The 12,754-nt window shown below is 52.8% G+C and overlaps 1 protein-coding gene across 1 annotated transcript in view; it reads left to right on the top strand.

Moving 5' to 3' along the window:
- DNMT3B (DNA methyltransferase 3 beta) overlaps positions 1-12,754 on the top strand; it is a 49,913-nt gene that overhangs the window by 26,385 nt on the left and 10,774 nt on the right. Inside the window, exons 6-15 of the mRNA XM_066234569.1 lie at positions 76-288; positions 2,033-2,191; positions 4,310-4,417; positions 6,120-6,264; positions 8,324-8,452; positions 8,611-8,655; positions 10,285-10,364; positions 10,688-10,800; positions 11,625-11,808; positions 12,404-12,488. Coding sequence (XP_066090666.1) covers positions 76-288; positions 2,033-2,191; positions 4,310-4,417; positions 6,120-6,264; positions 8,324-8,452; positions 8,611-8,655; positions 10,285-10,364; positions 10,688-10,800; positions 11,625-11,808; positions 12,404-12,488 — 1,261 coding nt within the window. The remainder of the gene's footprint in view (positions 1-75; positions 289-2,032; positions 2,192-4,309; positions 4,418-6,119; positions 6,265-8,323; positions 8,453-8,610; positions 8,656-10,284; positions 10,365-10,687; positions 10,801-11,624; positions 11,809-12,403; positions 12,489-12,754) is intronic.

The following is a 12,754-nucleotide window of genomic DNA, read 5'->3' as shown; positions in this document are numbered from 1 at the left end:
GGGGTTGCCGCTGGTCTCCGGTCACTCCCTCACCGGGTTTGCTGTGGCCCAAGCTATGTGTCCTTCTGTCCACAGTCCCTGAGGCGGCGGACGGCATCCTCAGCGAGCACGCCGTGGTCGTCCCCTGAACCCTGCTTCCTCACCATTGACCTGACTGAGGACGGCGTGTTACCCCAGATCAGCAGCACCCCTTACCCCCGCCTGGCCCAGGACAGCCAACAGGAGAACCTGGACTCCCCTCTGGTGCTGGATGCAGAGGGCAGAGACGCAGACAGCACCGAGTATCAGGTGCCGTGACAAAGGGCTGGATTTAGGAGAAGAGCCGACTCTTAACCCAGAAGGGACTGTTACCACCATTTTGATCACTTTTGGCATAATACTTGAATTCATTTTTCTTTTAATTTTTTTAAAAAAAATTTATTCATTTTAGAGAGGAGAGAGAAAGGGAGAGAGAGAGAGAGACAGAGAGAGAAGGTGGGGAGGAGCTGGAAGCATCAACTCCCATATGTGCCTTGACCAGGCAAGCCCAGGGTTTCGAACCGGCAACCTCAGCATTTCCAGGTCGATGCTTTATCCACTGCGCCACCACAGGTCAGGCTGAATTCATTTTTCAAGTCCATTTTTTCATAGCCTGACCTTTGGTGGGGCAGTGGATAAAGCGTCGACCTGGAAATGCTGAGGTCGCCGATTTGAAACCCTGGGCTTGCCTGGTCAAGGCATATATGGGAGTTGATGCTTCCAGCTCCTCCCCCCCCCCTTCTCTCTCTCTGTCTCTCCTCTCTCTCTCTCCCTGTCTCTCCCTCTTCTCTATAAAATGAATAAAAAAAAAAAAAGTCCATTTTTTCATATGTATCCTGACCCTTGACCGTACTTATTGCCCTGGCATATCTGAAGCACTTGATTCCTGGTTTTTCTGAACATTACATATTTATTCCCAGAAATATATGGACTTTGTGTACATAATTAATACAGGATTCTGTTCATCATTAGAGTATATGTAAAAATTGTCAACTGTCCTTTTTCACTTACTAGGAATTAGAGTTCCCTCCCTTTCACATCTAAAATCCATTGTCTAATCTATCTAGTGTTCATAACTAACAAATTGGGCTTGTTTTTGCTCTAGCATTGCAATATGTCTAAAGCTTGTACATCACATGGAAATATAGAAATCCCTTTTTCTATGAACCTTAGTTCAGAATAGGTCATATGATAGATATAGTTTAATAATGTGCTTATTTTCATGGATACCTCACTTTTAATGACAAGCTATGTGCAAATGGCCAAAACTTTTTTTTTTTTTACAAAGACAGAGTCAGAGAGAGGGATAGACAGGGACAGACAGACAGGAATGGAGAGAGATGAGAAGCATAAATCATCAGTTTTTCGTCACGACACCTTAGTTGTTCATTGATTGATTTCTCATATGTGCCTTGACCGCGGGCCTTCAGCAGACCGAGTGACCCCTTGCTTGAGCCAGCAACTTTGGTTCCAAGCTGGTGAACTTTTTGCTCAAACCAGATGAGCCCCGCGCTCAAGCTGGCAACCTCGGGGTCTCGAGCCTGGGTCCTCTGTGTCCCAGTCCAATGCTCTATCCACTGCGCCACCGCCTGGTCAGGCCAAAACTTTTTTTTTTTTTTTTCATTTTAATAGTTATATGGTAGCCCATCCCATGGTGCATGGTGGGAATATTCTGCTGCTTGTCATTATTTTCCTCGGATCTTACTTCCTCTGAGTTTTCAGTGGGTGTCTTTCATTCCTCGATGGCCAGGTTAAATCTTACAGATCTAACGTAACGAGCCCCGTATCCCTATTAAACAGGCTATCTTGCCTGTTGACTGCCCATTATTTGCAAGCCGTTCTCACTCCTAGTTTTTGACAGGAACTGTTGGAGGTGGGTCCTGACTTCCTGAGGAGGTCTGCGGGGCTTGAGGGAAGCCCTGAGTGGGTGGGGCCCGAGGCTGTTGCCGCAGGGGTTTTCCTGGGCCCAGGTAGTCTGTCTCATCAGGGTTTCTTCCTTCGGTTTGTCTTCCAGGATGGGAAGGAGTTTGGAATAGGGGACCTCGTATGGGGAAAGATAAAGGGCTTCTCCTGGTGGCCGGCCATGGTCGTGTCTTGGAAGGCCACCTCCAAGCGCCAGGCCATGTCCGGCATGCGGTGGGTCCAGTGGTTTGGTGACGGCAAGTTCTCTGAGGTGAGTCCAGGGTAAGGCGGGCTCTCCTGTGCTCAGCGTTTTCTCTCCTTTTCAGATATTGAACGGCCCGTGACTCCCTTTTTCCAGAGGGACGAGGCCATGTTTGACTCGGTGTCTATGTGGAATGACACATCTTCCCTTGATACTACGCTCACACAGACACACGGGGTCTTCTGGGGCCAGAGCTCAATGGACTTGGGAGAGGAAGGGCTGGAATGTCGTCTGGGGCCATGGCCACTTGGTCTCTGTTGGTTCTCTTTTCTCTGGGGCTGAAACAAAGAGTGATGTCTCCCTCTGAACCTAATTTAGCCAGGGGAGAGGCGGGGGAGAACTGGGGGAGACGTGAAGGGGGGGGTACTTCTGACCAGCCCTAGAGACCAGTCTAGAGTTGCCTGGGGGCAGTAATAAAAAAACAGAGTTGGTTATTTCCGGGTTTCTTGATAATTGATTGAAGAATAGTGTTAGAAAAATGAATTAGGCTATTTCTATTCCGATAACCGGTTTGAAGGCACATTTTGATTATGTCCAGGTCTGGATGATGATGGTGCAGACAGTTGTTTTCTTGTAACGGTCTCTCTTTTTTTTGAAATGTTCATCTAACCTTCAGCCAGCCCAGAGGTTAGGTGAGGACATGGAGCCACGATGGATGCGGGTGTGGGACTGAAGTCCACCTGGAATATTTGTGGGATTTGGCCTCAAGTTGAGGTTCTGGTTTTTCTACTGAAGGTGGGGAGCTTCCTTTGGGCCATTTGCCATAAACACATTCAAGTTCCCAAAGGGCAAGTCGCCCGCATGCTGATGTCCCCATTGGCCAGCAGAGGGAGCAGAAGGACAAATGTCCGGGCACCTGCTCTCTGCAGCATCTCAGTGCAGGGATGTGGGCAGTGGCTTTTGTGGATTGTCCGTCATTGCTTTGGCTCAATGAGACGGAACGCACTTTGCGGACTGGGCCTGGTGCTAGCTAATAGGACGGAGTGTGGGGCTGTTAGCAGTGGGGTGGCATTACCCTGTGGTGGGTGGTGCTAAGCCCACATGTTGCATTGGAGCAGGCTGGCATTGGGAACAGCACCTGCATTACTGTGTGTAATTCTGTTGAGCCCTGGTTTCTTCTCACTAATGATGGGAGCACGCCCCCACCCTCGTGGGAGGTCAGGCTAGAGGTGCAAAATGGAGCTGAGTGCGGGCGTGTCCTGTGGAGAAGGAAGCTTCCCATGTGTCTTTCAGCCTGAGCAGCGTCCTGCACACCCAGTTCCATCCCCGCCCACTGCAGCCCGACTGGTGCCTGCACGGCCTGTGACTTGGGGCACGAGACTCTCTGGCTCTTGGTGCCAATGGAAGGCAGATATCAACAAATCACAATAAAGAAAAAGTGCTTATTCTGTGCCAAGCACTGTCTGTAAACACATACTAGGATTAATTTTAAATTAGTGAAAGGCTTAGTAGTCATCACGGCTATTTGTCATGCTCACGAAGGAGGGAAGGCCATGTGCAACACTCTTACTGCTGGAGTGTCTTCAGAGAATTTCAAGACTGAGCTGCCAGGTACCCACACCAGGGACCCACACCAGGGACCATGTGGGTCATTTGCTCTTACAATAAGTACAAACCCAGGGTGCATCTAATTGTATCCAGGCAGAGTGCCACTCTCTCTGCTTGGTGTCACCCACCAGCTTCTGGTTGTAGGGTGCATCTAATTGTATCCAGGCGGAGTGGCTGCTCTCTGCACCCACCAGCTTCTGGTTGTAGGGTGTATCTAATTGTATTCAGGCAGAGTGGCAGCTCTCTCTGCTGGGTGTCACCCACCAGCTTCTGGTTGTAGGGTGCATCTAATTGTATCCAGGCAGAGTGGCAGCTCTCTCTGCTGGGTGTCACCCACCAGCTTCTGGTTGTAGGGTGCATCTAATTGTATCCAGGCAGAGTGGCAGCTCTCTCTGCTGGGTGTCACCCACCAGCTTCTGGTTGTAGGGTGCATGGGGAGTTCTAGGTACCATTTCTATTCCTCTGCTTTTCCTTTTTCTTTTTTGAATCCGAGCTTGCTGCCCTGGAATAACCCTGTGAGGGACAGGGCACCCCCGAGGCGGGCTGCAGGTGACAACAACGATGTTCTTTCTCTTCTAGGTCTCTGCAGATAAGCTGGTGGCCTTGGGCCTATTCAGCCAGCACTTTAATCTGCCGACCTTCAATAAGCTGGTCTCTTACAGGAAGGCTATGTACCACGCTCTGGAGGTAACACAGTGGTGGGTGGTGAGGAGCTGTCCCCAATAGCAGGGTCAAGGCAATAGAACTATACAGAGAAAGCCAGGTTAGGCTGCAGTATGACCAAGGATGGCGGGGAAGGGACAGGATCAGCAGGCAGGAGGTGAATGCCAACAGACTGGCCTACATGTGCCCTGCTGGGAGGGGCTGGAAGGGACTTGAAACTTCCTCATGATCTTGGGCACTTCAGCGTCTCCCTGGTGACTCTCAGTATTGCTGACTAAGAGAAGAAGGAAGACCACCTGGGAGTGGGGACAATGTTGGCAGTAGTGAATATGCTTTTTTTTTTTTTTAATATTTATTAATTATAGAGAGGGAAGAGAGAGAGAGAGCGAAGGGGGGGAGGAGCAGGAAGCATCAACTCCCATATGTGCCTTGACCTGGCAAGCCCAGGGTTTTTTGAACTGGCAACCTCAGCGTTTCCAGGTTGACGCTTTATCCACTGCGCCACCACAGGTCAGGCTGAATATGCTTTTTCAGAGCCATCAAAACCTTAGGGGCCTGACCTGTGCTGGCGCAGTGGAAAAAGCGTCGACCTGGAAATGCTGAGGTCTCCGGTTCGAAACCCTGGACTTGCCTTGTCAAGGCACATATGGGAGTTGATGCTTCCAGCTCCTCCCCCCCTTCTCTCTCTCTGTCTCTCCTCTCTCTCTCTCTCCCTCTCCTCTCTAAAATGAATAAAAAAAAAATTAAAACAAACAAACAAAAAACAAAAAAACCTTCTTAGGCCCTGGCTGATTGCCTCAGTGGTAGAGCATTGGCCTGGCGTGCAGGATTTCGGGTTCGATTCCCGGCCAGGGCACACAGGAGAAGCGCCCATCTGCTTCTCCACCCCTCCCTTTTTCCGTCCTCTCTATCTCTCTCTTTTACCCCCACAGCCAAGGCTCCATTGGAGCAAAGTTGGCCCGGGCACTGAGGATGGCTCCATGGCCTCTGCCTCAGGCGTTAGAATGGCTCTGGTTGGAACAGAATTACGCCCCAGATGGGCAGAGCATTGCCCCCTGGTGGGCATGCCGGGTGGATCCCCATCGGGTGCATGTGGGAGTCTGTCTGACTGCCTCCCCATTTCCAACTTTAAGCAAAATACAACAAACAAACAAAGAAAAATCCTTGCTTTCAGTGGCGTTGAAGGCCAATGCTGGGCAGTGGTTGAGGCGGGCGGCCTTCTCCCCTCTTGGGATCGTCGGGCTCTGTGTGTATCCCTCTTTATCGTGAGATGGCACTGGAAAGATGAGCGCCTTCCTCCAGCATTGGCTGGGCCAGCCTCGGTGGTTCGTTAGGACTCTTCATGGTGCTTCTGCAGTAGAACTTAGCATTGAACACCTCCCCATCTCAGTTAGGGAAGTGACGAGATCTAGAGCTTTCTCAGAGTCGATGGTGCTTGTATATCTAAAAGTAGCAGCACTAATTCGGATACTCTGCCCTGTGAGAGGGAGCTGGCCACTCACGTTCCCTCCTGGGAAGAGGTCAGGTAGGGTGCTTGCGTGGAGAGACGTCAGTCTTCCCTGTGGCCTCCTGCTCGTCTCCCCGTTCGGCCCCTTCTCCCTGTCACACACCGTACTCAGGATAGCTGCCTGGCTCTGAAAGGGACAAGTGGGAAGGGGGTTGGGGAATTCGGCCTGGTGAGCTCCCACCCCTCCTATTAATCACAGATTCGCCTTTATCTCGCCAGAAAGCCAGGGTGCGGGCTGGCAAGACCTTTCCCAGCAGCCCCGGGGACTCGTTGGAGGACCAGCTGAAGCCCATGCTGGAGTGGGCTCACGGGGGCTTTAAGCCCACTGGGATCGAGGGCCTCAAACCCAACAACAAGCAACCAGGTGGGAATGGGGGCCCCTGTGGCAGTCTGCGCCCACCACTGCTGGTGGGACCACCCTTGAGAGAGCCAGTCAGCCCTGCTGCCCCCCCCCCCCCGGGTAACCAGGCAGTCTGGGAGACCTGCCCTTGCACCCTGGGGACCACCAGGGACCACCAGGGCCATGGGAAAGGAGCCCAGCCTTTTCAGGCTCCCCTGGTCTGAGGTGACTTCTGTTCCAGAAACTTGAGTAAAGAAGGAATCAAGATGGAACCTTTCACTAGCGCCTTGACTCTTATAAACAAAAATAATGAAGCTCTGCTCATTCGGAGGAAACAAGGCAAACGTTTCAAAAACAAACACAAATACAAAAACACCCAGAGCCATAAAGCCACCTCCCCGCAGAGAGGGGCGTTTCCTATGCTGACAAGGGTGACGGGGAGCATCTTTCCTCCGTTATAAAGTGGGTAGTTTCACCTTGTTACTTCCCAGAGATCCGGGATGCCTGACATCCAGGATTTGTCTTATCATTCGTACCTTTTTTTAACATACTGTTTTCTGTTTTGTTTTGTCTCCCCCCCACCCCCTCTCCATTCATTAAAAGTGGTTAATAAGTCGAAGGTGCGTCGTACAGGCAGAGGGAACTTAGAATCCAGGAGATACGGTATTCCCTTCCCGTCTTCCCGCTGCGCACCGGGTCCTCTGCACCTTTCCTACCTGTCCTTTGCACACACAGTGGTCACTCACTGGAAAGGAAGTCTCCACCTGGACTCCCCCCCACCCCTCCGCTCTCCACCGTCACGCGCCCTCGGCCAGGTTCACCGTGTTGGGTGTGCACGTGCTTCCTTCAGCTTCCTCTGTGCACTCGCTGGGTTTCCCGCTCTCCCTGCATTCCTCCATGTTGATCGGATAAGCTCTCTCCAGTGTCACCTCTGTCACTGAAGGGTCCTAATGATTGATGCTTCGTGGCTGTGTAATTTTCTTTTCCTAGGGGCAGAGTCCCACTTAACCATGTCCCTTTTAGAGATGACGCTGTGTAGATTGATTAAACATAGAAGTCAAATTTGAGGAGCTGTAAAAGAATGGGCCATATAGTGTGATAATTTTAAGGGGCTCCTAGTATGTGCTACATTGAAGAGCTTAAGGAGGCGACAGGTGCGATGAGGATTAATCATGCCTTTGATTTTTAATCCAATATTTCTATCATGTAAGCATTTCTAACAGTCAGCATAAAAATTTTTACATTTCCTTTTAGTACTGTTTTTAAAATCACATGTTTTACAACTCAATGGGGAAGTGATATTTTTATTAGAAATCCTTGATCTACATAGAGTTCCACAAACGTTTTAAGTTCCAAGTTTTTGCCGGATCCAGTTCCAAATGAACTAGTTAACCGGATCCATCGGCACTTTGAATATTTCCGCTAAAATGAAATGTGAAATGGAGCTCCTCAGTTACTCAGGCCACCTTTTACATACTCAGTAGCCCCTGTGGCTATGGGCCCCACTGGGTTTTAGCGTTTCGGCTGTGCCCTTGCCTTTGTCTAATGTTCTTTGTGCTGGGTCCAAACATCTCAAGCTGTTTAGATCCTGTACAGCCTGACCAGGCGGTGGCACAGTGAATAGAGCATCGGACTGGGATGCAGAAGGACCCAGGTTCAAGACACCGAGGTTGCCAGCTTGAGCACAGGCTCATCTGGTTTGAGCAAAAAAGCTCACCAGCTTGGACCCAAGGTCACTGGCTCGAGCAAGGGGTTACTTAGTCTGCTGAAGGCCCGTGGTCAAGGCACATATGAGAAAGCAATCAATGAACAACTAAGGTCTCACAATGGAAAACTGATGATAGATGCTTTTCAACTCTGTGTTCTTATCTGGCTGTCCCTATCTATCACTCTCTCTGACTCTCTCTGTTCCTGTTTAAAAAAAAAAAAAAAAAGACCCTGTACATGTCATGTGAGATCTGTGAGAGTTTTCAATTGCGTCTCATGGTAGGGCAGCGTGACACCCGGTGTGGACCCCTGTTGGGGTCCGCATGCCCTCTGCACCTCCCACTAGCCACGGCTGCTGTCTCCTTCCCGTTCACAGAGAACAAGACTCGGAGACGCACAGCTGACGACTCAGCCACCTCCGGTGACTACTGCCCCCCACCCAAGCGCCTCAAGACAAATTGCTATAACAACGGCAAAGACCGGGGTGAGGAGGACCAGAGTAGAGGTGAGTGGTGGGGAGTGAGGAGGTGGGGGAGGGGGGCAGGGACGATACCACCTCATCACCAGGAGGTGGCAGGTCCCAAGAACTGCTCAGGGTCAGTGTGCGGCTTCACTGGTGTAAGAGGCTCCCTGACGCCGTCTCATGCCTTCTTTTCTCAATAGAGCAAATGGCTTTGGACATCGCCAACAACAAGAGCAGCCTGGAAGGTAATACTCTCTCCCCCTTGTGGCCCTCAGTCTCTGGCCTGGCTGGGGCTCTATCTAGGCCTTTGCTGCTGGTGTCCCCTGCCAGGGTTTCCCCTGAGCTCTGTGACCTTTCCCTCAGGGGCAGGTGTGGACATCGTCATGATTACTACATTTTATAGAATGAGTTGCTGGATTTTTTATTTATTTTTTGTGACAGAGATAGAGAGACAAGGACAGACAGGAAGGGAGAGAAATGAGGAGCATCAATTCTTCGTTGTGGCTACTTAGTTGTTCATCGATTGCTTTCTTATATGTCCCTTGACTGGGGGGGCTCCAGCAAAGTGAGTGAGCCCTTGCTTAAGCCAGCGACCATGGAGGGTCATGTCTAGGATCTCACACTCAAGCTAGTCACCTCGCACTCAAGCTGGCGACCTCGGGGTTTCGAACCTGGGTCCTCTGCATCCCAGTCCAACGCGCTATCCACTGTGCTACTGCCTAGTCAGCCCTGACTTACTTATTTTTTACTGAGACGGATTCTGCCCCTAATGTGCGTTGGAGGGGTTGGCTGGAGGCAGAGTGGCCGGGAGAACCCCAAACCTGAAACCGTGATCGATGGCACCGTGAGCCCTTCCAAACAGCTGAACCAAGTTTGGTGAGAGGCCCACCCACGTTGTCGCTGTCACTCTCTTATGCTGACGGTGATCCCTTGGCCCGGCTGGGAATGGCCACTGGGGTCAAAGTTCTGCTCAGAATGCTGCCCAGTGGGATTGGGAGTGGGTGAGGAAGGACGGGCTGTCCTTGGCTTCCTCCACCAAGTGTCCTTCAGGCAGCAGATATTTACTGGGTTGTTACTCTGTAAAGGGGAGGGAAGCATCCCAGCTCCTGACTCGGGACCACAGGGAAGGCTTGGGTGTGGAGCAGCCCCGGACAGTCCTGGGAACTTTGACCTTTAAGCTTCCCATCCCCCGGGACTCCTGTCTGCGTCCTAGCTAGGAATGCTCGGTCTCCGCATTGTTAAGGGTCCTGTCCACCTGGGCAGCGTTGTGCATCCATCCTGATCTGCCCATAGGTAGGAAAGTCAGGGTGGCCTAATGGTTAAAGGGCCAGGCTCTGAAACTGCAGCTGTGGCTGCGTGTGGAGTGTGGTTGTGGATATGCCCTTTCATGATGTGAGTCAGGCATCCCCAAACTATGGCCCGCGGGCCGCATGCGGCCCTCTGAGGGCATTTATCCGGCCCCCTGCCACACTTCTGGAAGGGGCACCTCTTTCATTGGTGGTCAGTGAGAGGAGCACTGTATGTGGCGGCCCTCCAACGGTCTGAGGGGCAGTGAACTGGCCCCCTGTGTAAAAAGTTTGGGGACTCCTGATGTGAGCAGTGGGCAAGGCGGCATCACCAGGAATTGCCCCAAAGTGCCAGTCTTTAAAGAGCCTCAGGACGTGTCTGTCCCTGCGCTGGAGGGGCCCTTGCTCAGTAGCGTGCCCCGTGTCCGGGGTGGGGCTGGCGGGTGGGAAGCATTGTTGGAGGGACACGACCTGGAGAGTCCTGGACGTACTGCTAGCTCAGAGTCAATGTTCACGGACCTTTGACCCAGGCCTGCTCGACGGGCACTGGGTTCCGAACTGACACACACTGTGCATTCTTCCTTACAGACAACTGTTTGTCTTGTGGTAGGAAAAACCCCGTGTCCTTCCACCCTCTCTTTGAGGGGGGGCTGTGCCAGACGTGCCGGGTAAGTTCTCTCCCGGCCCTGGGCGTCCCTGCCCCTCCCCCCTCCCCCCTCCCCCTCCCCGGCCTCCCTGGACTTCCCGGAGAGAAGCACTTGCTCGCAGCCTTTAGGGAAGGTTCTGCTGAGGCCCTCTGTGGTGCCCATCACCTGCCCCAGCCCTGCTCTGACAGCAGGTGCTGCCACAGTGGAGGCCGTCTTCCGCGTCACGCACAGCCCGGCCAGTTGTGCCTGTGAAGGACACCATGTCACCAGTGACTTGTCCTGGGGCTGTGTCCTGAGGGTCCCCCTTGTCTCTGATTTCACAAGTGTTTCTCTCTGGCCGCCAGGACCGGTTCCTCGAGCTGTTCTACATGTACGACGATGACGGCTATCAGTCCTACTGCACCGTGTGCTGCGAGGGCCGCGAGCTGCTCCTCTGCAGCAACTCGAGCTGTTGCCGGTGAGCACCGTCCTGCGCAGGGACTGCGGTGGGGCCCCACGGGGAGCCCGCCGGGTCTGAGCGCCCAAGGACCTGTGATCCTGCATTCCCCCTGACCCCGGACCTTGGGCGCAGGGATTGGCCCAGAGTCACTATTCTTATTCTGCAGGGCTTGTAGTTATTTTCATCTGTTTAAGACAGAAATGTCTGGCCCTGGCTGGTTGGCTCAGCAGAAGAGCATCAGCCCAGAGTATGGAAGTCCTGGGTTCATTTCCCAGTCAGGGCACACAGGAGAAGCAACCATCTGCTTCTCCACCTCTATTCTCCCTTCTCTCTTCTCTCTCTTTCCTTCCTACAGCCATGGCTCAATTGTCTTTAGCAAGTTGGCCCTGGGCGCTGAGGATGGCTCCATAGCCTCACCTCAGGTGCTGAAATACATAGTTTGGTTGCTGAGTAATAGAGCAGTAGCCCCAGATGGGCAGAGCATCACCCTGTAGGGGGCTTACCAGGAGCATCTTGATTGGGGTGCACTTGGGAGGGAATCTGTCTCTGCCTCCCCACTTGTCAATTAAAAAAGAAAGGGACAGGAGTGTCTGAGGAAGTGGAAGGTTCCCTGGGGGTCAGCCACATCTGGGGAGGAGGTCTTTTCTGTGCAGAGCCTGTGGACTGAGGGTGCACAGGCCGCCACGGATGGTGTTAGTGTAGCCCTCAGCACATCGCAGGGCCTTCCAGCCCTCAGGGGTGCAGCTGGGGCCCCAAGGAGGTTTCCGGCAGTGCGGGAAGAGGGGTCGGCAGGAGAAGGGACCGCTGATGAAGGCCCCCCTTCCGTCCGTTCCCGGGCGCAGGTGTTTCTGTGTGGAGTGCCTGGAGGTGCTGGTGGGCACGGGCACGGCGGCCGATGCCAAGCTGCAGGAGCCCTGGAGCTGCTACATGTGCCTCCCGCAGCGCTGCCACGGCGTCCTGCAGCGCCGCAAGGACTGGAACGTGCGCCTGCAGGCCTTTTTCACCAGCGACGTGGGCCTCGAATACGTAAGCACAGGCTGCTGTGCCCGGTGTCCCCCAGCCCCAGGGTCAGGCTTCCAGAACGCTCTGGAAGGCTGTGGGCGAGAGCTCATGAAAGGGTCTATCATCCATGGGCCTGGCTGATGGACACGGGCTGTGTGTAGATCTCGGGCTTCTCCCGTGGTCCTGCCTCCGCTCCTCGCGGTGGCCTCTCCTGGACTTCCAAGGGCCTGCTGGAGAAATGGTTACAGCTCTAACCACGCCTCCCGGCTTAGAAAGGAAGAAGAGGGGAGAGAGGACCGATGTACATGTACCCTTTAGTTGTAGCCTTACTGGATTTTCCTGGACTCCATTCTACAGACCTGTAAGGCAGGCCTCGGGTCATTTTTGTGTAGGGCCACCTGTCCTTTTGTGTGTGTGTATGTCTGTCCCAGAGTCTCTGTGTTCCATGTCTTAACGGTAGAATGGCCACTCTGTGCCAAAGCTCCTGACCCCTCTCCTCCCAGCTGAGAAACACCAGCACACAGGGTTTGAGTCCCTCCGAGGAAGGTCGGCTGGCCTCTCCCAGGGGGTGAGCCTTCCCCCTGCACTTTGACCTCCATGACCTTCTTTAACCTGGCAGGAAGCCCCCAAGTTATACCCTGCGATTCCTGCAGCCCGAAGGCGGCCCATTCGAGTCTTGTCCCTGTTTGATGGAATTGCCACAGGTGAGTTTGGAGTTCACCGTGGGATGCTCACCTGGGCCAGGTGTTTGTCCTCAATGCCGAAGTCAGACCCCTGGGATGATGTCCATCACCCATTGTGAGGAAACTGGTGGCTTGTTTCTCTCCTCAAACCTCACCACCATTTATCTCGCCCACCCGGACCTCTTGGTATTTTTTTTAAATGCATATATACACATTTCAGCTGTTGTATTTTATTTTTTATTATGTGCAGATACCTTGGAGGGTTCTTTTCTATTTCATAAGCATGG

Source organism: Saccopteryx bilineata, chromosome 6, assembly GCF_036850765.1.
Source record: "Saccopteryx bilineata isolate mSacBil1 chromosome 6, mSacBil1_pri_phased_curated, whole genome shotgun sequence".
In the NCBI taxonomy this organism is placed as follows: domain Eukaryota; kingdom Metazoa; phylum Chordata; class Mammalia; order Chiroptera; family Emballonuridae; genus Saccopteryx; species Saccopteryx bilineata.
Note: the sequence above shows the minus strand (reverse complement) of the source record. Positions and strands in the feature narration are given on the sequence as shown.